General features: G+C 39.9%; 3 protein-coding genes across 4 annotated transcripts; all 3 read left to right on the forward strand.

Annotated features, from left to right (window-relative positions):
• Nucleotides 1–1,521: 1,521 nt before the first annotated feature.
• LOC121775597 (pentatricopeptide repeat-containing protein At4g28010-like) lies at nt 1,522–6,014 on the forward strand. Its single transcript, XM_042172700.1, has 3 exons — nt 1,522–1,800; nt 2,678–5,083; nt 5,154–6,014. The coding sequence occupies exon 2, from the start codon at nt 2,855–2,857 to the stop codon at nt 5,060–5,062; it is 2,208 nt and encodes a 735-aa protein (XP_042028634.1). The 5' UTR covers nt 1,522–1,800; nt 2,678–2,854; the 3' UTR covers nt 5,063–5,083; nt 5,154–6,014.
• A 1,981-nt stretch (nt 6,015–7,995) lies between these two features.
• Nucleotides 7,996–16,556, forward strand: LOC121773376. Of its 2 annotated transcripts, none has more exons than XM_042170225.1 (3): nt 7,996–8,247; nt 14,842–15,601; nt 15,679–16,556. In XM_042170225.1, the coding sequence occupies exon 3, from the start codon at nt 15,720–15,722 to the stop codon at nt 16,416–16,418; it is 699 nt and encodes a 232-aa protein (XP_042026159.1). In that variant the 5' UTR covers nt 7,996–8,247; nt 14,842–15,601; nt 15,679–15,719; the 3' UTR covers nt 16,419–16,556. The 2 variants fall into 2 exon arrangements, with proteins under 2 accessions (XP_042026159.1, XP_042026160.1); XM_042170226.1 differs by having other exon boundaries at nt 15,303–15,601.
• Nucleotides 16,557–17,014: 458 nt separating this feature from the next.
• Nucleotides 17,015–25,533, forward strand: LOC121773558 (abnormal spindle-like microcephaly-associated protein homolog). Its single transcript, XM_042170438.1, has 20 exons — nt 17,015–17,749; nt 18,206–18,674; nt 18,780–18,865; nt 18,986–19,099; nt 19,198–19,386; nt 19,572–19,634; nt 20,067–20,117; nt 20,542–20,664; nt 20,734–20,850; nt 21,028–21,135; nt 21,216–21,303; nt 21,695–21,799; nt 22,252–22,434; nt 22,514–23,409; nt 23,769–23,946; nt 24,031–24,221; nt 24,444–24,633; nt 24,726–24,951; nt 25,043–25,198; nt 25,282–25,533. Exons 1-20 carry the CDS (start codon nt 17,072–17,074, stop codon nt 25,376–25,378), a joined length of 4,308 nt encoding a protein of 1,435 aa, XP_042026372.1. The 5' UTR covers nt 17,015–17,071; the 3' UTR covers nt 25,379–25,533.
• Nucleotides 25,534–26,282: the final 749 nt, after the last annotated feature.

The raw sequence follows: 26,282 nt of genomic DNA on the forward strand, positions 1-26,282 counted from the left end.
CAAGAGGAAGGGAGCTATTTGAGCATGAATCATGGTTCCAGGAAGAGAAGTATATTACTATTACATGAGCACAAAATGGAGATATACAGATAAATAACAAGAAAATACTTCTAAAACTTGATATTTTTTTTTATAGCAGAGCATCCTTAAAAGCTCAACATCTTGCTACTCTAGGGGTTAATTTGCTAACTGTGAGACAAACTATTATCTAACACTATATTGACAAGGGATCTGAAACCGAGTTGATACATTCGCTCAACGCCAGACACACCATCGCCTCAGAATCTCACCGAGGTGGAGCGTCGTCCATTGCTGGAGCTGCAAATCTCACAGCTGCAGGCTCGTCAGCAAACAATGATTGTATTATTGCTGGCGTTCTCAGGGGTCGTCGGCCTGTCATTTTGGGATATACGTCTTCAAGAAAGTAGTAAGCATGGCCTGTTACCACTCCCTGAGCCAAAGAAATGTCTCTGTAAATGACACATGTATGCCTTGCAACCCATAGATACGAGAAGAACACGAAAGGCTGTATAATTTTCAATGTGGATACACACATACAAAGTGTGTAAATACATAATCAATAGCAATCCATATAAGACTTACCAGAAGATCCACCCAAGCACTAGATCCAAGAAGGACAGAAAATCCAAAGTGTGTAAATACATAATCAATAGCAAAAAGATGTTAAAGCGTGTAATGGCACCAGATTACAAGTCCTAGTGCATATCATGTGTTCATTTATATAGCAGATGTGACAAAATTACAGCTAAAGAAGTACTATCCCAGTTAAAACAGTTGCGCCAAACAACAACATGTAGAAGAAATCTGCAGACTTCCTCCGAAATGTATTCTCTTCGAGAAGCTTGCAGTATCGAGCTAGAAAAACATGTGAAACAAGAAGTCCATATCTGTCGAGAAAGAGGTTAAACTGTGTTACTTAGTATATAAATGATGTACAAAGAAGAAAACCATCATCTCCAGTTTGAAAATTTTCCCTCTAAAGCTACCAATCAAATTATCATATATAAAACCTGAATTTTCAATCACATCAGCCGTACATAGAGAACTCGTGATCAGTTAAATTAAAATGATGATGGTTTACCAGTTAACTCTGTTATATCATCAAATCAATAACACATGGTGCATGCGCATACTTCCATGCGTGAGTGCAATGCAATCAAGCTACATGGAAGTAAAGATTGCATCAAAAAATTGGCAGTTCAGAATCCTAGCCAGAAAATATACAGGACACCATCAAGGCCTTATTATATCTATATATATGGACTGACGCAAGCAAGTCTACTTTAAAAGTATGGTATACTGTGGAAATTTCACATTGATAATCGATCAATACCTAAATTAATTATATAATCTTGGTGACGACTCCCAGTTGCCAAATTGTAAATTTATAATGTCAATCTGAGGCAACCAGAGTTAAATATGAATCATAGTAGGAGTATAGTTTTATTACGAAAAAAGTTTAATGAACCGTTTTGTTGGGATTATAAAAACATACTCCCACTTAAATATAATTAAAGAAATTACTATTAGATCAATTTCTCAAACACTCACTTCTCCGCCACTTCAGCGTCAGACTGCCTTCGCGCCGCCGCCAACGTCTGCCGTGTCAGGCCATTCCCAGCCCTACTACCATTTCTCTACACATATACACACGCACACCACCGCCCTATTCCACGCCGGCGTGGTCCTCCTCTTCCCGGCGCGACTTCATCCGTTCTTCTTGTCCTCCTACTTCAGCCTTTGAGCTTGAACCCCAGCTCCAAACCTTGTGAAATTAAGGTATCATTTCGTTCAATATCTCCAATTGGTGATGTAATTTAATACTAGGATAGATTATATGCACTAAAAATTGAATCTTCAATCATGATATGGACTATGTTAAAACCGGAATTTTAGGGTTCATAACTCTGAAATTGAGCATGAACATTTTCAATTAGGATTAGGTTATGTTGTTATGAGCATGAATAATGAGTTCATTGTAGTCTATGGAGTTATGGGTGTAAGGTGGGTGTAAGGAGTGTAAGTTATAACAAAGAATAAGTTGAAGTCCTGCATCTTTAATTCTTTATGCTCATGGGGTATTCATCTAACTTCGTAGGGTGTTAACTGAAGATAGTAAAGTAAGTACAATCTTAGTAGGTGTATTAAATAAACCTCTTATGTTTTTATTAAAAAACAAAAATTTGGAAAATTTATGATTTGGAACTGATTTTAAATACTTATATAATCTGAAGCTTGAGTTAGAATCTGTTTGGGAGTCGTTGTTTATGTTGATGTGGTGATAGGATTCGAATGGGATGTTTGTAGTGTGTTGGCCAAAAATTAAGCCTTTGATGCTTGGAATTATGGGTTGAATTGAGCTCACGTAATTATTAGTTAATGGTTGTGAGTATGATTAGGCATGGAATTAAAGTGCAGTTTGAAACGGTTAGTAGGTTGATAAACTATCTTGCTTTAAAATATGGATCGATGTAGATATAGATTGTCTCTTGAATGTTTTTCATTCGAGGCTAAATTTCATCAAGACCATTTTCTCGTCTTATCGGTTTGCCTATGACGTGTTCGACTAAATTCAGAAGAAAGTTACTGGATGTTTGTTAGATTATAGGTGGATTTATTTAAATTATTGTTTATGAGTTCTCATTGCTCAATGCAGAGTATGCCTTGAAGACCGTTGAGGTCGCTAGAATACCTCGAATGGTGTCCACACATGTACTGAGTTTTTGGCGGTTGGGATTGTAATAGAGATTACTTTTCGGGCTTGTCCCCTCCATTATCGTTAAAGTACCTTCTTCCCTATCTGGGAGATAGTGAATTGCGTGGGGAATTAGGTATGGTGTTGCCATTGATGCGAAAGAACCTGTCGCTATTTCTGAAGCGAAAAAATCCCATACAAAACAAGTTTTTCACCACAAACCTACTCTTAAATCCTAATTGCACTAAACTCCAAGAGGTAGACCAGGTGGAAACCCAAATCACATCTCTATGTCAAAAACCCAACTCATTGGTAAATTTGCAGAATGCATGTTCTCTATTTGAGCAATCTGTGGAAATGGGTGTCGTTCCATCGGGGCCCTCCAGAGATCTTCTTTTGCAAACCCTTGTCAAGAACAAGAAGCACAATATGGCTCTTAGTATTTATAAGAAGATGGTGTGTTCTGGGGCTTTACCAATATATATGTCATTATCGGCTTTGGTTGAGTGCTTGGTACATCACTCCGCGCCCCAGTTGGCTCTGGGGGCAATTGGGTTGATGTTGAAGCAAGGCTACACCATTAATCTATATATCGCCAATGTCGTGTTGAATGGCCTTTGTTGTAATGGATTTGTGGTTTATGCTGAGGAGTTTTTAGGTGAGTTGGATAGGAATCACGTGTCTCCAGATATAGTTAGCTTTAATACTTTGATAAAAGGATTGCACCGGGAGAAGAGATTAGATGAAGCTATGAGTGTGAAGAGAAGAATGGAGTCTGCAAATATTGCTCCAAATTTGATCACATATAACATTCTGATGGATGCTCATTTTGTGGAGGATCGTGTGGATGGAGCAATGATGTTGTTGGAAGAGATGAGGATGAAAGGGTTGGAACCTGATGTTTTCTTTTATGACACGCTTATAAATGGTTTTTGCCGTAGAGGTGATGTTGGTAGAGCGAGGGAGATTTTGAGTATCATGTCGGATAAAGGACTTTCTCCGGATAGAGTTTCTTACACTTGCTTGATGCGTGGTTTCTGCCAGCAGGGGAATCTAAAAGAAGTGAAGCGCTTGTTCAATGAAATGTTAAAAAATGGCATCCGCCCTGATGCTGTTACTTTTGGAAGTATAATTAGCGGGCTTTGCCAAGTTGGGAATGTGGAGAAAGCAGTTGAGATGTTTAACTTTATGTTGGACAAGGGAGAAGAGCCAAGTAATACAATATATAACATTCTGATTGATGGATTATGCAAGGCTCGACATTTTAGTAATGCCTTTAAGATTCTGGAAGTGATGGCAGAGAAGCAAAAGAATCCTGATATTGTAACTTACAATACAGTATTAAGAGGCCTATGTGAAGTTGGGAAGATTGATGCCGCCGTGAAACTTTATAAATCTATGGCATCAAACACAAATCATGTTGAGTCTGATTCTTGGACTATCTGTACCCTAGTTAAAGGGCTGTGCACGGAAGGTCATCTTGGAGAGGCAGAACAAATTATTCGTGACATGGTTAAACAGAATAAGCTAACTGATGTTGCACCGTACACTGTTCTAATTGGAGCTTATCTGAAGGAAGGAAAGGTTCAGAAAGCGCTAATCACCTGGAAGAGAATTTTACAGTCGGGGTCCATTCCCGATTCAAGGTCTTATAGTGCTCTTATAAATGGTTTATGCAAATGTAGCCGAATGAACATTGCAAAAGGTATTTTTAACAAAATGAGAACCTCGGGTCCCAGTCCTACCTCGTTTGACTACAACTTGTTGATGGCCGCCTTATGTAGGGAGGGTAGTTTGGACCAAGCTGGAGCTTTGTTTAGAGATATGGTTGGTGGCAGTTGTGAACCAGATGTTGTCTCATTCAACATAATGATCGAGTCCTCCATAAAAGCAGGGAATGTTGAGTTTGCCAATGAGCTAGTGGGTGATATGCAGCGTAAGGGTCTGCGTCCTGATGCATTGACATTTTCTGTTTTGATTAACAGCTTTTCGAAACTAAGAATGATGGCAGAAGCCAAAACATTGTTTGAAAAGATGAAAGCTGCTGGCTTCCTGCCACATTACGTTGTTTATGATTCTTTGCTCAAAGGCTTGAAAGCAGTTGGCAATGCAGAAGAAATAATCAATTTGATTCAGGAAATGGCGGAAGCAGGCGTTGCTCTTGATGATGAACTGACTTCTACTATATTGACGTGCATATGCAATTTACCTGAAGGCCATAATATTTCACAGCTTCTACCAAGTTTTACTAGAAAGAATATAGATGGTGGTAGCATCCCATCCGACGAGTTGTTAAGGAGTCTCCAAAATGTCTTTCCCATGCTTCAAACTTCAAGCCCCTCTTGAATCTGATGCTTCTGGACTCAGGTACACTCCGTTTATTACTACTATTTGTTATCTGTATACTGAATGTGTAAATTAAAAACGACCTTTCTAGATCATCAAGGGATACTTAACAAGGACTGGGCAAGAAACAGGCAGTTGTCAAGAACGAGATGTTGCTAGTGAGCCCTTTTCTTCCACCTCCACCATCATCCAAGAATACAGTAAGTTAAGATTCTTCCAGGGTTGATTATTTCAGCAGCGTCATGTATGAGGCAGAACGATCTCCTAAAGCATCGGGATCTGCAAGTACTCTGGTGCCAGCTCATTCAAGCAACCAGAAGTCGACTCCTCCCCAAAATCCGACAGTGTCTTCCTCTCCCCCTGATGATTTCATATAACGAACCTGCCCCTGCAAGCAAATCATCTGACAATTTGCCTGCTTTTCCTTGGGATGTTCCACCAGGCAACCTTCTGCCTTCACCTTCTAGGTACAGCCAGGGACAACTGTTTTTTGAGCAAGGCCGGACTCCTGGAGGCGGGCCACATCTCATTCGAGTAGTGGATCATGTTGTTCGTATGCTAGTCTAGCTGGGCAAACCCAGTATCTCTCAATCAAACAACAGCTCCACCTAAGCCAGAAAAGAGCGAAGATGCCCTCTTCAGAGACCCCGTTGATTTTGCCAAGGCCAAGTCGCCGTCGCCCAAACTGAACTGGTTTTGTTAGGGAACTGCTATATGCACAGACTGCTTGCTGTCTGTACATCATCGTGACTTCCGAGATGAGGTTGTGATTCTCTGTTTTTCATTTTGTCACTTTCCGTTAGTAATATAGTAGTAGTATACTTCTTCAATTCGGCTTCCATTCTAGTAGTGGAGTATAACACAGCATTACATTTCTCTGTGGTTTGCAGCTTGCTAGTTTAATTGTATAGCTCTTGATACATTATTTCATAGTTTCATTTTTTCGAAGCTAGGTTCATGCACCAATATAAATCCATTTTTTTTCCAATTAAGAATTCAACATTTTCTAATCATAATAAATGAACTATTTTATTTAGGAAGACTCACTTTCTTTGTTGGAACAGTGCAAAATTCTCAAAAGGGGGCGGTTAAGGAAGAACGGCGGTTGTTAGCGACATTTTTTTTATTACGGTTGGAAAAGGCAGCGAACATGCCAGTGTCTATAAGGAACACCTATAAACATAACGCGTCTCTCTACAAATATAAATACTTCACAGTTCTATTGCCAAGCAAGCCGGGCTTAAGTCTTTGCATCTCAAAAACCCGAATGAGTTAGTGGAATGTGAGTCTCTATTATCATTTATAGTAAAAGTGAATCGAGATTCCTATTCGCAGACGGACTTAAATGGAAAAAACGGGACTCATATTCACGGATGGATGGAGTATTAAAGTGACCAAATGTGTTTCTATGTCACACCCAGTGTGAATCTTAAGCAACGACCATTTGGAGTCTGGAATTAACCATATTTCATATTGCTTGTATTTTGTGGGATTACGATCTGATGTTAAGATCAATCACAATAAGGCGCCAGTCGGCACTTATTGCACACTCATCGTCGATCGGCGACTGCCGCAGGGGCGTCCGCGTCCACGTCCGCACGCGATTGGCAGTCTAATCGGCGCCTATTGCGCGCTGATGAGTTTGTCGATTCCTTTTCAAAATTTCCCTCTAAATACCTCTTCTCCCATTTTATGTTCCACACCCAATTTTCTCTCTCTTTTCTCTCCCGCACTTTCTTTTTCTAAAATAACTTCCGGTGATCAGGACCTATTTGATGAGCTCTTTTCGTGAACCTTATGGGACATGACAAGGCGCGAACTGGAACGACGTGCGCAAGTAGAGGAGTAACCGGCAGTCCCTAGGCCGATCCGACGTCGACAGACGGTCTTCCGTGACAGCTGTTTTTGGACTACTTTGCTGAGGAACCACGGTGGGGGCCAACGGTTCTCCATCGACGTTTTAGAATGCGTCGAAAACTTTGGTAACTTCTTCTTTTTAGCCTTGTTCTCTACTAAATTATTAATACTATATTTTCTTTCTCTTTATTTTATCTTAATTTATCAATTGTATATTAGAATCCTTGTCGTTCTAAATGTCCATATTTTTATGTGACGAAGGAATATATTTTTCCTTATTCCTTTCTTATTTTATTAATATTAGTACTATATCCATCTCATTATAAGTGAGACGTATTTCTTTTTAAGTCGTCCTACTATAAGTGAGACATTTTCTTTTATGGCAAAAAGCAACACTCCGTGTCTCTCTTACTTTCTCCTCACTAGTACTTTTTTCCACTCTACTTTTATTTCACTCCTTAAAAATATGTGCACAAAAGAAATACTCCCTCCGTCCCTAAAGGTTATGCACTTTGGGTTTGGTATGAGTTTTAATGCAAAATTGGTAAAGTAAGAGAGATGTAGAGAGAAAAAGTAATTAAAGTATTGTTAATGGAAAATTAGTCCCACCTCATTAGAGAGAAAAAAGTTTTCAAAATTGAAAAAGTGCATATTCATATGAGACGGAGGAAGAATCTCATATCTAATGGGAAGGAGGAGTATTATTAAAACCCGTTCAGTCCAATAAAACTATTATCTCCGTCCAAAGGTAGTTAAGTCGTATTTTTTTTTATCTCAAGATAGTTGAGTCATTTTTTATTGGTAAAAACTTTATTATTTTTATTTCTATCTCTTATTATACTCTCTCTAATTTAATGTGTAATAAATAAATTTCTTAAATTTAGTGTTTAAAAGAAATACTGAAACTATGTTGGAACTTGGGATGGAAGGAGGATTTTGAATGGACACAAAGGAATTAAATAAAATTGCATCCAGTAAATAAAGCGGCTCGGCTCAGCTCAGCTCAGCTCAGCTATACTCAAATAAGAACTTGACACTCCACTTCGCACTGCAATCTTCGTCACTTCACGCCGCCGAATAAAAATGATCGCTTTGTTTACGTCACACCTATTTTCAATGAGTCAAAATTGGACCTTTAACTCTTCACCAACTAAGTAAGGTTCATGGCTCTTTATATACTCATCACCAATCATCCTTCTCTATGATAGTAAACACCAAATTAAAAAGTAGGCCGAAGTGGAAACGCAGCTAAAGCAATGAGTAGCAGCAACGAGGGAACGTCGGAGTCTGACAATGAGTTGCAGAAACTTCCAATTCCTCAACCGCCGGTTAGTACCTTAGATTCAAATCATTTCTTCTCTTTGCACTAATTTAATCACCAAATGTGAAATTGCGATACACAACTATTGTGTTTGTTGCGGAGAATCTTTGTTGCACTCCACTTGTTCTACTAAATTACTAAATGCTTTCAGTTTAGTTTCTTCCCAAAAATTTAAACTGCACAAAACATTCCACCGCTAACAAAATTGTTGGTTTCTGGGATTACAAGAGATAAAAGCTGGGCGTAATACAACCCAAAAGAAGGAATACAAGAAACAAAACTGAACTGAATTACAATGAAACAAATAAACCGTGAATGTTTAGCCGAGTCGAGGAGACCTCTTCTCGCAAGACGAGATACGCCCCGGTAGTGCTCTTCGGTTTGGCGTTTCGTCCCCAAAGGTAAAACGACTACGTCTCTTTTGATGCAGCACCGCAATCAGTAGAGCTCCGGCGAACTGGATGGAGGAGAGAGCAGAGCTTCGACAGAAAGACAATGCAGAGAGGGAGAGAGCCTATGATGCAGAGAATGCTTGGAATTGTGTGTCCTAATGCAGTGGTATGACTAGCCTATTTATAGGCCAAGCCACCATGCAGGGTCAACCGAGCCATGAAGGCTCATCATGGCAGATTCGTAACCGACGTCGGTTACGAGCGTGTGGCAGGCGTGTGCCTTTCGCATGTGGAGCGTGTGGATTTCTCACGTGGCAGCCGTGACTGTGCCTCGCTTGACGACGTGTCAAGCCACTTGGATTGCTGACTCGGCGGTGGTCCAAAAAGAATAGTTTAGGCCAAGCCCCAAGCCCAAAGACCACCCAAAGACCAATTGCCAAGATCTAAGTCCAAGCCCGAGATCGAGATCGGGATCGGGCCCGAGGCCCGCGGCCCGCGACCGCGAGCACGGGCTCGGGCTCGGGCGGGCGGGCGGCGGCGGCGCGCGTGTGCGCACGTGTGGGCTCTTTCACCCATCTTGGTCCACTATAATTATTAAGTAACATAAAGTCACTTAATTTATACACATTAAAAGATGTGTTAATCCTCCAATGTGGGATAATTAACACTAGTTAATTATTCCCTAAGCTCCAACTCCAAGCTTTAATAAAAGCTAATTATGCCCAACTTTAATCCACTATTTCTCACTCACCGGAAATCGGATTTGAGAAAATGAATATACTACATTTATCTACGTAAAATGTAGATCGACGCTATGTCATTTAATTTCACAAAATTAAATGTCTCGTCACATTTATTATTTGGTCAAAATCCATTGACCGGGCATATTTAATACCATGATTTCTACAATCCCCCACATGAGTGGAAATAGCCGAATGCATATGCATGCAGACACAAGCTCAACCCTCGAGAGGTATATAAGCATAAGGATAGGTAGTTGTTGACTTTGAACCCTCCATAGTCGACACCATCGGATACAAAGGCGGCTTAGTAGCGTGATGCTTTGAACTAATCCCCCACGGCGTGCACCGAGACAATGGTGTTAACGCTTAAACACCTCAACCTCATCCGTTCTCACGTTTTGTGTCCATTGCGGTCTTGGACACCACTTTGGATTCATAAGTGTGTTTTATGAAGCGACCACACTTCACACTTACATAGGTGATTCTTAGTCAAGTACCTTGCCATACTTGGTCTCTTTGAGAACTCCATCTCTTTGAGATCCTTAAGAACCATTAAAAGTCATAGACTTAGCCTTTACCACTAGGCAAGTTCTCTAACACTCTATTGCTCTCTAGGGAATAGATATAGTTGAGTGTTTCTCATGAACTCTCATAGCTTAGTTGTCCCTTTGAACCAAGTTCTTGGGATCTCCAGTCATCATGGTTGGGTTACCACTATGATAATTCTTTAGTTTGTGGATTTCAAACCCATTCCCTCTAGCAACTTATTCATTTGATCACGGTTTAACCCTTTGGTTAGCGGATCCGCTAGATTATCTATTGACTTCACATAGTCAATTGTAATCACCCCTGTTGTGATCAAATGTCTCACGGTGTTAGGTCGTCGACGTATATGTCGAGACTTACCGTTATAGAAGCCATTGTTTGCCCTTCCAATAGCTGCTTGGCTATCGCAGTGGATCAGCACTGGTGGCACTGGCTTAGACCAACATGGAATGTCTTCAAGGAAGTTCTTAAGCCACTCGGCTTCCTCACCAGCCTTATCCAAGGCAATGAACTCCGATTCCATTGTTGATCGGGCTATACAGGTCTGTTTTGTGGATTTCCACGATACAGCACCACCCCCAATAGTAAAGACATATCCACTTGTTGAAAGTGAGTCTCTATTATCGGATATCCAATTGGCATCACAGTACCCTTCAAGTACCGGGGGGTATCTCGAGAAGTGTAGCCCAAGATTTTGAGTGTGTTTTTAAATATCTCAAAACCCTCACAAGAGCTCTCCAATGCTCTTTGCTTGGATTGCTCGTGTAACGACTCAACTTGTTCACGGCACAAGCAATGTCAGGTCGAGTGCAATTAGTCAAGTACATAATGCACCCGATGACCCGTGCATACTCTTCTTGTGCAACGGGCTCGCCTTTGTTTTTGCTCAAGTGAACGTCGAGTTCAATTGGAGTCTTAACCGGCGCGCCATCATAGACTTTGAATTTATTCAATATTTTCTCAACATAATGTGATTGTGTTAAGATGATTCCATCATTCGTTCTTAGAATCTTCATTCCAAGAATTACATCGGCTAGACCCATGTATTTCATGTCAAAGTTTCTCTTTAACATGGCCTTTGTATCGTTAATTACTTGAGTGTTGCTACCCAAGATTAACATATCATCAACGTAGAGACACACTATAACATGACCGTTATTAGTGCTCTTGATGTAGACACATTTGTCGCACTCGTTGATTTTAAACCCATTTGATAACATCACATTATCAAACTTCAAGTGCCATTGCAATGGCGCTTGTTTCAATCCATATAGGGACTTTACGAGCTTGCATACCTTTTTCTCTTGTCCAGGTACTACAAACCCTTCGGGTTGTTCTTTCATCTTCTAGTTCACCATTTAGAAACGCGGTCTTTACATCCATTTGATGAATCTCAAGATTGTGCAATGCAGCAATAGCGAGAAGCACTCGTATAGATGTAATCCTTGTTACAGGTGAATAGGTATCGAAGAAGTCATGTCCTTCCTTTTGTTTAAAACCCTTTACTACTAATCGGGCTTTATACTTATCAACTGTTCCATCGGCCTTAAACTTTCTTTTAAGAACCCATTTGCATCCTAAAGGTTTAGCACCTTCGGGCAAATCAACCAACACCCATGTGTGGTTTAGCAAAATTGAATCAATTTCGCTTTGAACAGCTTCTCTCCAATGCAGCCCGTCTGGGCCAGCAAAGGCTACTTTTATCGATGTTGGTTCTTCATCCAACATGAAAGCAATGTAGTCATGACCAAAAGTTTTTGGTGTTCTGACTCTATTACCACGTCTTAGTACTGTATCTTTTGGATCGGGCCTTGCACGCTTGCGCGATTCAGGTTCCGCATCTGCTGATTTAGAACTAGTGGCTTCTTCTTCCACTTGTTTAGAACTAGTGGCTTCTTCAATTCTTGTCTCAGAATTGGTTGAGACTTTTTCCTTGTCTTTGCAAGGAAATGTATTTTCGAGAAATACAGCATTCCTCGACTCAATTGTTGTTCCTACTGTAATAGTCGATATTTCAGACTTGTGAACAACAAATCGATATGCACTACTGTTAAGTGCATACCCAATGAAGATGCAATCAACCGTCTTAGGTCCGATTGTAACTTCTTTGGGTGGAGGAACCATCACCTTTGCCAAACACCCCCACACTTTGAGGTATTTGTAGGATGGCTTCCTTCCCTTCCACAACTCATAAGGAGTGACATCTTTTCCTTTGAGAGGGATCTTATTCAAGATATAGTTGGATGTCAAAACAGCTTCCCCCCACATGTTATGTGGTAATCCTGAAGTTAGTAGCAGTGCATTCATCATCTCTTTTAGAGTTCGATTTTTGCGTTCTGCAACACCATTAGATTGTGGTGAATATGGTGCAGTCGTTTGATGGATTATACCACTTTCGTTGCATAATTCCTCAAACGGGGCTACATATTCGTCTCCTCTATCACTTCGAATCGATTTGATTTTACAACCAAGTTGATTCTCAACTTCGTTCTTATAATTTTTGAACGCTTCTATTGCTTCATCTTTACTTCTTAAAAGATAAATGTAGCAATACCTTATGCAATCATCTATGAAAGTGATAAAGTACTTTTTACCACCTCTTGTTTGCACCATCTTTAAATCACATACATCCGTGTGAATTAATTCATGGGGTTTTGTGCTTCGTTCAACCGAATGAAACGGCAACTTAGTCATTTTTGCTTCAAGACAAATTTCACATTTATCTTGATTATCCACTTCATTAGCCTTTAGTAAATCTAAATTTACTAATCTTTTAATGGCTTTTGAATTTACATGTCCCAATCTACAATGCCACAAATTTGAAGACTCGGTCAAATAAGAGAAAGTAGATGCTTTATTATTATTAGCCAATGGCTTTGCAACACTGCGAGTTGCTACACTAAGCTTGAAAAGCCCATCGGTTACATAACCTTTTCCGAGGGATTTTCCAAACTTATACAAGACAAACCTATCAGACTCAAATACAAGTTTAAACCCCTTATTAACTAGTATTGATCCTGACACTAGGTTCTTGCGGATGTCCGGGACATGCAGCACATCCTTCAAAGTGATTGTGACGCCAGACGTCATCATGAGAATCACGTTGCCAACGCCGAGGATTTCAGACGATGCTTGATTCCCCATGTTGATTTTCCTTCCTTCAACAGCCGTGTAGGAGGCAAACTTGCTCCTGTCAGAGCAAACATGAGCAGTAGCGCCGGTGTCGATGTACCAGCCTCCCTTGTTATCAACAAGGTTAACCTCTTCAGTGACCACTGCAATGAGGTCGTTCTCATCCCAGTCCTTGAACTCCTTCTCAACGACGTGGGCTGCCGGCTTCTTCTTCTTGCTGCGGCCGTCTTTGGCAAAGTGGCCTGGTTTGCCACACTTGTAGCAGTCGCCTTCAAACTTCTTTGAAGGCTGCTTTCCCTTCCCTTTGTCGTTTGGACGGTTTGGGCGAGGGCGTTTGTTGGAGGGACCGCCCCGCTCCAACAGGTTGGCTTTGGCTTCATTTGGGGTGAAGCCCTTAGCCTTTTGATCACTTTTGCGCACGTCGGCCTCAATGCGCAACTTCACGATCAAGTCTTCAAGGGTCATCTGCTTTCGCTTGTGCTTGAGATAACTCTTGAAGTCCTTCCAACTTGGAGGGAGCTTGTCAATGATCGTGCACCTTAGGAACTTATCGGACAAGGTCATCCCTTCAGCCACTAAGGAGTGGATGATCATTTGGAGCTCTTGGACTTGCTCCATGATGGGTCGAGAGTCGACCATCTTGTAGTCCATAAACTTGGATGCTACAACCTGTTCAGTCCCTGCAGCATTGTCTATGCTATATTTCTTCTCTAGGCTTTCCCACATTTGTTTAGATGTGATTACATTGGAGTATACATTATAGAGGCTATCATTTAATGCACTTAAAATAAAGTTTTTACATAGATAATCCCCTTTTCTCCAAGCCTCATAGTCCGCCATGACTTCGAGCCTAGTCTCTTGGTCGCTTGGCGCGGGCGGCTCGTTCTCCGTGAGGAAGTTGGCGACGCCCAATGTTGTCAAGTAGAACAACATCTTTTGATACCACCGCTTGAAGTCAGATCCTCCAAACTTTGGTGGCTTCTCGGCAGGTGGCATCATTCTTGGTGCCAAAGGTGCCGCAGTTGGTCCTTTGAAGGAACCAATTCTGTTGCCCCCGAAGGAGCCAACAACGTGGTTGGGCATAGAGCCCCCACCATTCACGTTAGGCATAGAGCCCGCCATGGTCGTACCAGCCCCGAAGGGACTAGCACCCGCATGAGACCCGAAGGCCCCAGCATTCGTGTGAGACCCGAAGGCCCCAACACCCGTGTGAGACCCGAAGGCCCCAGCACTCGATCCATTAAAGGACCCGAAGGAACCACTCAAAGTGGAACCAACCGACCCACTCGAAGTGGATCCACCAGTGAGCTCAAGGGGGTTAACGAACTCCCAAGGGGTTGTTGAGGAAGAAGGATAGCGCCCGGGAGTGGGCATCATCGTCGGAATCGACGACGTGTTGACAGGTCCAGTGGTCGCCATGGTTGAAGGAATGGCGGCGGTGGTGGCGGCAGCGGTGGTGTTGGATTCCGTCGACATCTCCAGCAAAGGTGTATTAAGTTTCGAAATTTTAAGTTCAGTTTAGAGGTCAAAAACCCTTCAAAAGCAAGTTATCTCGTCTTGCGATTGTTGGTTTCTGGGATTACAAGAGATAAAAGCCGGGCGTAATATAACCCAAAAGAAGGAATACAAGAAACGAAACTGAACTGAATTACAATGAAACAAATAAACCGTGAATGTTTAGCCGAGTCGAGGAGGCCTCTTCCCGCAAGACGAGATACGTCCCGGTAGTGCTCTTCGGTTTGGCGTTTCGTCCCCAAAGGTAAAACGACTACGTCTCTTTTGATGCAGCACCGCAATCAGTAGAGCTCCGGCGAACTGGATGGAGGAGAGAGCAGAGTTTCGACAGAAAGACAATGCAGAGAGGGAAAGAGCTTATGATGCAGAGAATGCTTGGAATTGTGTGTCCTAATGCAGTGGTATGGCTAGCCTATTCGCATACGAGCATGTGGCAGGCGTGTCCCTTTCGCATGTGGAGCGTGTGGATTTCTCACGTGGCAGCCGTGACTGTGCCTCGCATGTGGGCTCAACTTTGGACCCTCTGAATTTGATCCAAATGCATCCACCCATCAAATACCTAGAAGCAGTATCTACTATACGTGTATTTCGATGGTAAAGCTGCAAAAGAAAACAGTTGAAGAAGAAATTCTTTAACAAAGAGATTGGTTGCGACGTTCAAAACTATTTCAGTGCGGCGAACTTGCTAGTTTACTACGACTATCTCCTATGTCATTCTGATGATGTTTACGTAGATGACTGGGCGTGGGCGCTAGTCGAGGACACTGAGGCATGGAACCGGTTTCCATGGGGCGCGTACACTTATGGTGTATTGTGTCACTACATAGAGAGACCATATATGAAGAGGGTAACTGCAAGGTACCATTTTTATGGTCCAGTTTGGGTTTTCCAGATTTGGTCATATGAGGCCATTCCGGCACTAGGCAAGAACTGTGGAGTTCAAGACAGAAAAGATATATTGCCTCGGTGTTTAAGGTGGAGCTCAAAGCTAGGCAAAAGAATCAATTATAAGTACTTCTTCGACGATCCGAAGGTACATTCTATTTTATTTTATTACTTCATATTATTTGAAACAGATTATATCATTACACTTTTATTATATTTCTGCAGTTGAAAATATCTCCCTTGGCACCACGGATGAAGAGCTGGTAATGCCTTATATGAAATTCATTGACAACGATCTTGACGAGATGTTTAATGTGAGATACAAGCCTCCTCCACGAGGTTCTAGGTATAAGAAGTGGAAGACAATTGCAGGGGCAGAGTCGTTGAAGCGTCGTCGATGGGAGAGAACTGTATCCAGTGATACGGATGAGACAGGGCACTCTGACTCTGAGCACGGGGAGCAAGAGAGAAGTGAAGCAAATGATCATGCCGGACACTCAGGGCAGCCAAACACTCAGGGTGAAGATATAGAGAGCCGAATGAGGACAGTTTTGTTTGATGATTCTCCTACTGGCGTTCTTGCTCTACTCGTTCAGAAGATTGGTGACTGGTTTGAACATAGGCAGCATGAGCAGTCTGCTCTACTTGTTCAGAAGATCGATGATCGGATTAATCAATGGTTTGAACGTAGACAGCATGAGCAGTCCGCTCTACTTGATCAAAAGATCGATGATCGGATCAATCAATGGTTTGAACGTAGGCAGCATGAGCAGTCCACTTCCCACCACTCTGCACGCGATGAACTCCACATCCCTACTGAAACTAAGTTGGATGCTGACTCGGCTGATCGGAAGGGGCGTGACGAAGTCCACATCCCTGCTGAAACTAAGCTGGATGCTGGCTCGACTGATTGGAGGGGGCGTGACGAAGTCCACATCCGTGCTGAAACTAAGTTGGGTTTTTAATTTTTATGAAGACCGTGAGTACTTAGATTCTTGCATTGCTAAGTTGCATGCTCTCAAATAAATCGGTGGAAAATAAAGAATTTTACGACTTTTATTCGCTTTTTTGATTTGATTCAATCAAAATTTTCAAATTTTAAATTGTTTCAATTTGAGTTATTCTGATAGCATGATTCGTCGTTCTTTTTGGCGAATTTCATTTAAAATATGATATTTTTAGGAAAAAAAATTGGATAATTCAACTTTCTAACAAAGTCAATCATAACATATGGAACAAATTTATTGAAGAATCCTATTCGATATGGAAATCATAAACAATATTGAGTGAGATAGTTATGCATTGAAAACTTTACTTTTTGAATAATTATAATATCATAAAATATAATCTTTTAAAAATTCACAAATTCAATTTATTATGAAATTTTAGTAGTATTATTTTTTTAATAAAAATAGATTTCTAAAAATAATAAGTATTTCATTTTTTATAGTAGTTTACAATTAGAAATTGAGTACAAATAATGGTGGGTCCATGGATGAGTAACGGTATCGATATTTGAATTCAAATCATAGACAGTCAAAAGGCCATTCAATTTCAAAAATTTACCCCCTTCACTATTTCAGACACTCTCTCAAAGCAAAAATTCAAGAAACCAACAATGGAATCTAGAAAGCGGAAACCCAATCTCAAACATTCTTCACCGCTGCCGAATCCTCCATCTTCTTCAATTTTCAGAGACATTTCGAACCTCAAAACCCCTCAACAGCCGCCGAAACGCCCCAATTTCCCTAATTCCCCGCATTTCTTCTCTGCTCTGAAAAATACCCCCGCATCCTCTCTGCGCCGCTACCCCAAAACGTCGGCATTGAAATCGAAGGCGGCGCGCAGATTGAAGGCGTTTGAATCCGAGCAATGCAAGTCTGCGCGAGTTGCTCAGAGCGAGAAGGAAAAATCGCTGAGATCACTTGCGAGATCGCTCACTGTATGGCTCAATTTTCTGTTCGAAAACCCTAGCTCGTGTGGGTGTGATCCGTCTCTTTTAGGTGGTGAGGAAAAGGAAGCAGTTGTGAATAATGGGAAGAGAGAGAGTTTGCAGGGCCGTGCGGTGGGAGTTGATGGGCCGTGGAGGGGCCCGAAGAGGCAGAGGGATTCGCTCTGGAGAGGGGAGGGGAATGGTGAGTCGGCGAAGAATGGGTTCCCGAATTCCATGTTTTCTGGATTGAGGGCTTCGTTGCACGAGATATGTAGCTTTGACGACTTGAAGGAGAGAATGAGGATGTATTTGAGTTTGGGTGGTTGCAAAGAGATTTTCGAAGCAATGACTCAAGTAACAAAGGTGTGATTCTCATTTTTCTCTCGATGAGATTTTGGAAATTTGAGTTGTACTCAACTTTTTGCTATAACTGAACTGACAAACTGGAAGTTTTTTTTTAAGTTCAACTGTTTTCACATCCCTCCATTTTTGAAAAATGTTTTGGTTTCATAGTTGAACTCTTGCCAAAATGACATAATATATACTACTATGTGCTAAATAATATTTTGTTAACTAGGAGGGTTGTGATAATCCCAATGATTATCAAATTTAAATGTTACAATGCCTCCTATAGGATAAATAATTCATGCAGGGAACTTGGGCATTTGCTAGTATTTGGAGTTTTTGTTTTCACAATCAAGAGCTGACCAGTTCTTGTTATGGTTTTGTGCCTCATCTCAACTGAAGTCTTTCATTCTTTATCATTGATTATGGCATTCTTGCATGATCACTTGAAAACCTTTTTGGCTTAATTTTCAGAACATAGACGAAGGGCGACTGAAAATGAGGGCAAGTTGCCCCATAATGAGTGATGTCGGGATGAAGGAGAAAGCCATGAGATATCTCATGTCTTATAACCCTATCTGGCTTCGAATTGGTCTATACATAATCTTGGGTGGTGACTCCTTGTTGCCAAATGATAATGTCAATTCTGAGCCAGAAAATGCATTCCTAAGGATGGTTCTCGAAAAGCAATTTTTCTCGCATGCTGGACTGGCTAAAGCTCATGCTTACAACAAGCAGGTTGAGGGTTTATACAGGCCGGGTTACTATGAAAAACTGGGGAATGTAATTTTGAAGAGATTCTTGCTCCTTGTTATTATAATTGACAGAGCCAAGTGCCAAACAAGTCTTCCTCTTAAATATGGAATTGATGGACTGGATGGTGGGTCACCTCCAATGTTTACTTTAAAATCTGCTATCAAATCAAGCCGTCATCTGGTTGTTGGTAATTTCTCTTGTTCATATTGTGCATATGCTTGGATTTGTGTTGCTTATTATTGTTCTTACTAGTTATGCACGAGTTGACTTATGTTCTCTCTCCTCAAACTAGACTTTCTCTCGTCTGATGTGATGCATGGGGAAGGAAGTGTTGTAGCACATCTTGCGATTGTTGGATATAATGTCACTTACCAGCAAGTAAGAAACTTGGAAAATTTTCTTCTGACAATTTATACGAGGAAGTTATCTACAACTATCTTCATTGATATTTTATGTAATTGTTTTTAATTTTGTTTCAAACTTTCCTCCGTGCTACAGAATCCTTTGGTCGAGTATGACTTCAGAATCTCTAATTTATTTGAAGATCTCTGTGATGGCATCAGGCTTTGCAGAGCCACGGGTCTCCTAAGACGTGATTCCTCCATTCTCACGGTCTGCTGGATGTAGAAACTGTTTAGTTTGTTCAAGTTGTTTTCTGCTTGTTATAATCATGTGCTTTACAGATTTACAGTGAATTCTTGCTTTGACAGAAAGTGGTGGTTCCATCTGACACACAAAAAAAGAACCTGTTTAACTGTGGCATTGCACTGAAATATCTGAGGGAAGCTGGTGTATCCTTACTTGATGAAGATGGAACAGAAGTTATGGAAGAGGATATAGTTAGTGGTGACAAGGAGCTTACACTTTCCTTGCTCTGGAACATGTTTGTCAGCCTACAGGTGGGTGGTGATTTTTTCTTATGCACATCTTCAGTCTCATGTTTGTATTTTTCCATTGGTTCAAATATTTCAACTTGTCATTATTGTATAGTTTGAATAATTTAATGGGAAGATATGCTGCTGTGATGTTTGATACTCAACTGGAGGAAGAGATTTGCTGATTCAACCTCTTATATATTTTGCAGTTGCCTCTGTTGATCAACAAATCACTTATATCAGAAGAAATTTCAAATATTCGAGGAGTTGTGGTATGTTCAATTATGCTATGACTGTTTTTAATGCTTGTAAGGAATATCTCTATAAAGTACATAAACTTTGCATATTAGTGTTATGCAACTTGTGTATATTTGTCCTATAGAAGAGCTTAATAACCATTACTCCCTCCGTCCGCCATTAGGAGTCCCATTTATGGGCGGCACGGGTTTTAAGAAATGGTAAGAAAAGTGGGTGGAAAAAAGTTAGTGGAATAGGGGTCCCACTTGAATATATTAGTTTTAAATGAAATGTGAGTGAAATGAGTTAGTGAAAGGTGGGGACTCTATTACCATTTATGGTAAAAGTGAACCGGGACTCCTATTCGCGGACGGACTAAAATAGAAAAACGGGACTCCTATTCACGGACAGAGGGAGTACATTTTTAGAGTTCATTGTCTAATTAATGTTTGCAATGCTATCTGCAGGATCATTCAATCGCCCAGACACCCTTGGATTTGCTACTTAACTGGATTCAGGTGTTTAGATATACCTTTCTTAAGCTTTTTCTGATGTTTCACTCACTTTTGAGAGAAACTGAGTGCTTTACAAAAATAATGTTTATTAGTTTGTTTTTTCTGGAAAGGAGCAAACCAAGTGAAAAAGTTGAGAATATATCAGGACTTAAAGCAAGTGTTTGGACTGGGCTGAGAGACCCTTTAGTTTTGCATGTAAAATTTAAGGTTATCGAATTCGAAGGGAATAAACTGGACAATGTAGGCTGAGTAATTTGGCTAAGATTATTAGCTTGGCATGAATTTTTTGTTGTGTATAGGCTAATGGGTTAGAGAATTGTGGCTGGGAGAGTAAGCACATAAGACCATATGCACTATTTTCCTTGCATGTTTTCCTTAGTAATTTGACAGGTTTCTAACCTACAAGAGAATGTACTTATTTCTTCAGGCAGTTTGTGCAACTTACGAACTCAAAGTAGAAAGTCACTCTTCCTTGCTGGATGGAAAAGCCATGTGGTGTTTGCTTGATTTCTACTTTCGCAAAGAGCATGACTGTTCATGTTCCTTTAAGGTAAGTTGCCTACATTTCCTTGTTCCTGTGATTTGGTCAGATTCAAACTTATTCCACTATGGTTTCCAGGATCCATGTGGAACGAAGAATGAAGTTTCTATCATGTCAGCAATTGAATACACAGATGCAGTTCACAACTTCATATTGTCTCAAAAATTAACATCTTTGTTAGGGAACTTTCCCGAGGTAATGCTGCTAACTTTCAATTTTTAGTACCATGCACTATTGGATATGGCAATTCACCAAGTGATCTTTTCGCATGATCATAGCTTGAAAGTGTCTCTAAATATCTCTAATGTATAGTAAAGTTGATATTGCTTATGCATCATCTTGTTGACTAATGTGGATGAGACTACCACCCAGGTTTTACAAGTGAGTGACATATTAGAACATAATGGGGCATCCAGCGGGAAGAGTGTAATCATCCTTCTGGTGTTTCTCTCAATTCAGTTACTCGTGAAGAGAAACATGGTTACATTTTGAATCACATTGCTCTTTATAACCTTACTTGTTGGCATCTGGAGCTCATTTGACATTTTCTCTTGTTTCAGGACAAGTTAAATTTTCATAAACTGCTGGGCTTTGGTTGCCAGAATTCTGTCAGCAGTCAATTAATTTCAGAGTGGAGTGATGAAAAAGGTTTTGTTTGACTTGCCTCATATTTTTGGAATATTAATCAATATGATAAAGAATTCTTAAATCTTTTTAGAGACTAGATTCAGCAAAAAAACTTGACTAAGAATATGATATTCTCGGTATAAAAGGGAATTAATTACAAATAGTTTCTTTCTTTGTTCAGTCATACTGAAGTATCTTTTAGACACTTCCTCTCATAAGTTTGATGTTTCATGGAGTCATTTTAAAATTTCACTAGCTGTTCAATTTGATTATAAAGTGATGACCATCCGGAAAGAAATCTTCTTGCTTCGTCATTCAGTTGTCCAACTACAAACTTGTGCAATTATGAGAATATGGCCTATGAACAGAACTTTATACCTTCACCAGTTTCTCATGTCCAATGTCGGTCCAGATTCTAAAAGAGATTTCAAAGCTATCATAACTTGGTGGCAAGATATGGCTCAACAGAACGGCAAATGCAGCTTAACCGTCAAAAGGGACAATCTTGTTCAAAGAGGTGACATTTTCCACCAACATTTTTTTATATTTATGTCTATTGATGTGTTGTTTATAGTGTGCTATTTATATGAGAATCCAGTATTATTTTTTTCTGGAAAATTCTCAATTAAACAATTATTATCGTTGTCAATTCTAAGAAATCCAATTAGCTTTAATATGATTGCAAGAAGCACAATATCCCTTTTTGAAATGGCAATTCCTATCTATGTATTTTAGTAGAATGCACATAAACATAATACTACTATTCTTCAGTTTATTTGTGATGGTTTTGATTTATTTGGTTTCTCAAACATTTATCAAGTTGCATAATGCATACTCCGTCTTCCCCCAAAACCATTCCAACTTAATTGAAATGGGAAGAATGAATTTCATGATCTCTTCCTCTTAGATCTGATTTTTGCAGAGTAATCCATCATATCATCCTGACCGTCAGTTTTTTTTTTCTTCCAGAGAAAGCGAATGCTGCAACAATCATACAATCTCACTATAGACGATTTGTGGAACATCGAAATTATATGAGGATTACAAATGCAGCTCTAGTCTTGCACAGTTTCATTTTGGCCTGGCTATCAGTGAAGAAGAAAAAATCTAGATTGGAGCTTGTTGCAAGGAGTGAGCTAGGATCATCATCTTGTCAGTATTTCTTCTGAACAAATATATGTTTTTGATTTTCCCTTATTTTTACGTTATCTGATCCATACTAATAATACAGCTAGGAGGAGGCACTTGAAAAAGTTTGGCATTTATGCTACACTTATGGCGGACAGACACCACTTTGTAAACTTGAGAAGGTCTGCCATAGTCATTCAGCAGGCCGTAAGGGTATGGCTTGGTCAGAGTCACTATAAAGCAAGGACCATTTGTAACGAAGCAGACAATCTCCGGACAACAGCCGCATTCACAATTCAGAATTTCTGGAAATATTATATGATTAGAAGATCCGTGCATGGTCAGCACATTGCTGCGACCATCATCCAGAGTCATTATCGTGGTTGGTTGATGAGAAAGAGTTTTGCACACAAGAAGCAAGCAATAATAGCAATCCAGAGTTCTTGGAAAGGCTACATCATCAAAAAATCAATCCGATGGCAGCACCTCGCTGCAACCAACATTCAGATTCATTATCGTGGTTGGTTGATGAGAAAGAATTTTGCATGCAAGAAGCAAGCAATAAGGGTGATTCAGAATTTTTGGAAAAACTACATCATCAACAAATCTATCCAACATCAGTGTGTTGCTGCAACTAAAATCCAGAGTCATTATCGTAGTTGGTTGATGAGAAGGAGTTACACATGCAAGATTCAAGCAGTAAGAACAATTCAGAATTTTTGGAAAGACTATATTGTCAACAAATCAATCCGAACTCAGCACATTGCAGCAACAAAAATCCAGAGTCAGTACCGTAGTTGGTTGGAAAGAAAAAGTTTTGCATGCAAAAAGCGAGCCGTAAGAACTATTCAAAGAACCTTCCAATGTTTGAAGAGGAGAAGGGAGTTTCTGATGCACAGGAAGGAAAATGTGTCAGCTATCATCATTCAATCTCATTTTCGTGGATGGATGGCTCGTAGAGAAGTTCACAGACAAAAATATTTTTTTGTTCGGATGCAAGTAAGCTTCTTTTGCCAATCCCTACAAACACCACGGTCTCTTGTTGCCTACCATACATTGTCCCTCGTAGGCTTGTAGCCAGTCCTCTGGAATTTTTATTCTCCTTTTCATATCCGATGCCTAAATCTAAATGCTAGTGTTTCACATTTAGGAAAATGACTTTTGGAATAAAATATCGTAGTTTGTTTGATTTATTATGGTTAAAATGCTTGTGTTTCACAGTTAAGAAAATGACTTTTAAAAGTAAAATAACATACCTGTTTGAATTATAATGGTTAACATGCTAGTATGAAAAATACATTGTTTTCCATTCATATGAGTTGTATCTGTAAGAGTTGTCATTTATTTATGCTGGCCAGAGCTTCTGCCGAGGTTGGATACAAAGAAAAAATTTACAGCTTCAGAAGGATGCTGCTATAAGGATTCAAAGTGCTTTCAATCGCATGAATTTCCGTCGATCATTCATCTCTCAGAGGCTTGCTGCGATTGATATTCAACGTTATGTCAGAGGACATGTCTCCAGGAGAAGACTTCTAGGTGAGAAAAAGTTCTGTTGGAGACTTTTGTTATCTGAATTATCTTGGTTTTAACCCCAACTATCATGAATATGCTTCAATGCAGGAGCTTCCTGTTCTACAAGGTCCAAGGAGGACATACTCCTTCAATCAGCATTGAAGTTGCAGAGATGGTGGCGACATATCCTGCTGGTTAGAATCAAAACAAAACCCGCAATTGTTGTCCAGAAGTATGTCCGGAGATGGATGGCAAGGAAAATGGCTAAAAAAGAAAAGCAGCAAGCGGTTGTGATTCAAGTGAGTCTACACTGGACTTTCATTTTGGCATGCTTCATTAAGTTTTGTTGAGTGCGGATGAATGGACTTTGCAGAATTTATGCTTTGTTAACACAGCTTTGGTTCCTCCTTTTAAATGAATTGAAAGTTATGCTCTCAATTTTTTTGTGTCCATGTAAAAAAACACGATCCATTGTGCCATCTCATTCACTTCAACTAACCTTGAATTCTCATCGTTGGCAGTCATACTGGAAGGGGTATCTTGCCCGGAAAGAAGCAAAAGGCCAGCTGCTGGACTTGCGATTGAGAATGCAAAAATCTGCTGCAAATGTAGATGATAGCAGGCGCTTAATAAACAGGCTGGTTTCAGCAATATCAGAACTTCTTAATATGAGAAGTATCAGTGGCATTTTGCACACATGTGAAACTCTGGGTATGAGTTTTGAACGTCTCGTTTATGCATAGTAAGCTGTCCATAGCACATAGATGTTATAAATGCCACTAATCCTGGTGTGCTTATAACAGACATGGCCACAGAATTATCAGAGAAATGCTGTGAAGAGCTAGTCGCTGCTGGCGCCATCGCCACTTTGCTTAAGCTAATTCGCTCTGTCAGCCGGAGCATACCAGATCAACAAGTTCTCAAGCATGCCCTCTCTACTCTCAGAAATCTTGCGCGCTATCCATCCCTCGCCCACGTACTGGTCGAGAGCCATGGATGTGTGGAAACTGTTTTTCTGGAGTTCCTACGGTGCATTTTCTTTCTCTGAACCTATTAGTACAAACTGGTAATGCTCATTTTGTCACAGTATTGATAATGCTGCAATCATTTTCATCTTCAGAAATAAAGAGGAGGGGTATTTCATTGCTTCCGAGTTGTTGAAGTGGGTATGCAAAACTGAAAATGGCGCCCAAGCTATTCGGAAGTCATCGGCTATTTTGAAGAGGTTGAACAACCTTGCTGAAGAACTGACTAGGAAGGCAGGAAATGACAAGAGGTAAGAAAAAGATCAGCAATATTCTATGCAAGTTTAAACTGAAAATTTTCTTTTTTAATGATGTGTATATGCAATAAATGCAGGAAATGGAAGAATTTGCCATCTAGAGAAAATGAAGAGAGAAGATTGAAAGAGGTTGTTGAGCTACTGAAACTCATCAAGGTTGGGGCCAGAAGGTGATTGTTACACTATTTCTTTGCTTTTTTTAGGTGTATATATTTTGAGATTATAGTTCTTTGAGTGTTGGCATACTTGCCAATGTTATCATTGTGTGTACTTGGTTTGGATTTTTGCCCAAATTGTCATGTTTCTATCATGGAAGCTTTCCCTTTTTAGAGCACGGATCTTCGACACATCATTTACATTTTAGGTAATATTTGCAAGCTTATCAAATGCGGATATAGTTTGATATTTTAATATAAACTAGGAAACTAAAAAAGGAAGTAAAATTGAAAATTTGATCCAAAAGAACTTACAGATGTGCTCTGAAATAGGCTGTTATTTAATTTATTTATTGATAATAAAGATTAAAGATGGCATTGTCATTTGTCACTATATATCCGACTTAGCAGTTGTTTCAACAAAAATTGTGCAAGTATTTATATGCAACAAAAATGTGCAACAAACATATTTTTAAACCCATCAAATATCTGAGTTAGTAGCTGTTTTAACAAAAACACCATTGAGATTAATATGCATATTTTTAAAACCAAGCAGCAGTTGAAGCAAGATTATTATATAGCATTAATATGAGTATTTAGTTTACCAGAAGATGCCTCATACTAATAAAGAGAAAAAAAATATTAATGAGTTCATGCTAGCAATATTTCTTGCATATATTAACAATTTTGATTATCATAATTTCTAAATGAAATGTAAGCTAATCTCGTGACTGTTGCGGTCTCGTTATAATTAATTAAGGTTTAGACAACCAGTAAAAGAAAATAAAAAAAGAAAAAGTGAAATATTAGAAATGAGTCACCCACCCCTTAAAAATTCACATTTATATAGAAGAGCTATGATTATCACCAAGTCGATGTGAGACAAGATTTAAGAGAATTTAACACGCCCCCTCAAGTGTGTG

Source organism: Salvia splendens, chromosome 17 (assembly GCF_004379255.2).
Source record: "Salvia splendens isolate huo1 chromosome 17, SspV2, whole genome shotgun sequence".
In the NCBI taxonomy this organism is placed as follows: domain Eukaryota; kingdom Viridiplantae; phylum Streptophyta; class Magnoliopsida; order Lamiales; family Lamiaceae; genus Salvia; species Salvia splendens.

Excerpts from the sequence above, each read along its gene's own strand:
- LOC121775597 (XM_042172700.1), top strand. The coding sequence starts at position 2,855 with ATGGTGTTGCCATTGATGCGAAAGAACCTGTCGCTATTTCTGAAGCGA.
- LOC121773376 (XM_042170225.1), top strand. The coding sequence starts at position 15,720 with ATGCCTTATATGAAATTCATTGACAACGATCTTGACGAGATGTTTAAT.
- LOC121773558 (XM_042170438.1), top strand. The coding sequence starts at position 17,072 with ATGGAATCTAGAAAGCGGAAACCCAATCTCAAACATTCTTCACCGCTG. Across the intron at positions 21,136-21,215 it reads TACTCGTGAAGAGAAACATG|GACAAGTTAAATTTTCATAA; the intron begins GTTACATTTTGA and ends CTCTTGTTTCAG. Across the intron at positions 23,947-24,030 it reads CTCCAGGAGAAGACTTCTAG|GAGCTTCCTGTTCTACAAGG; the intron begins GTGAGAAAAAGT and ends GCTTCAATGCAG.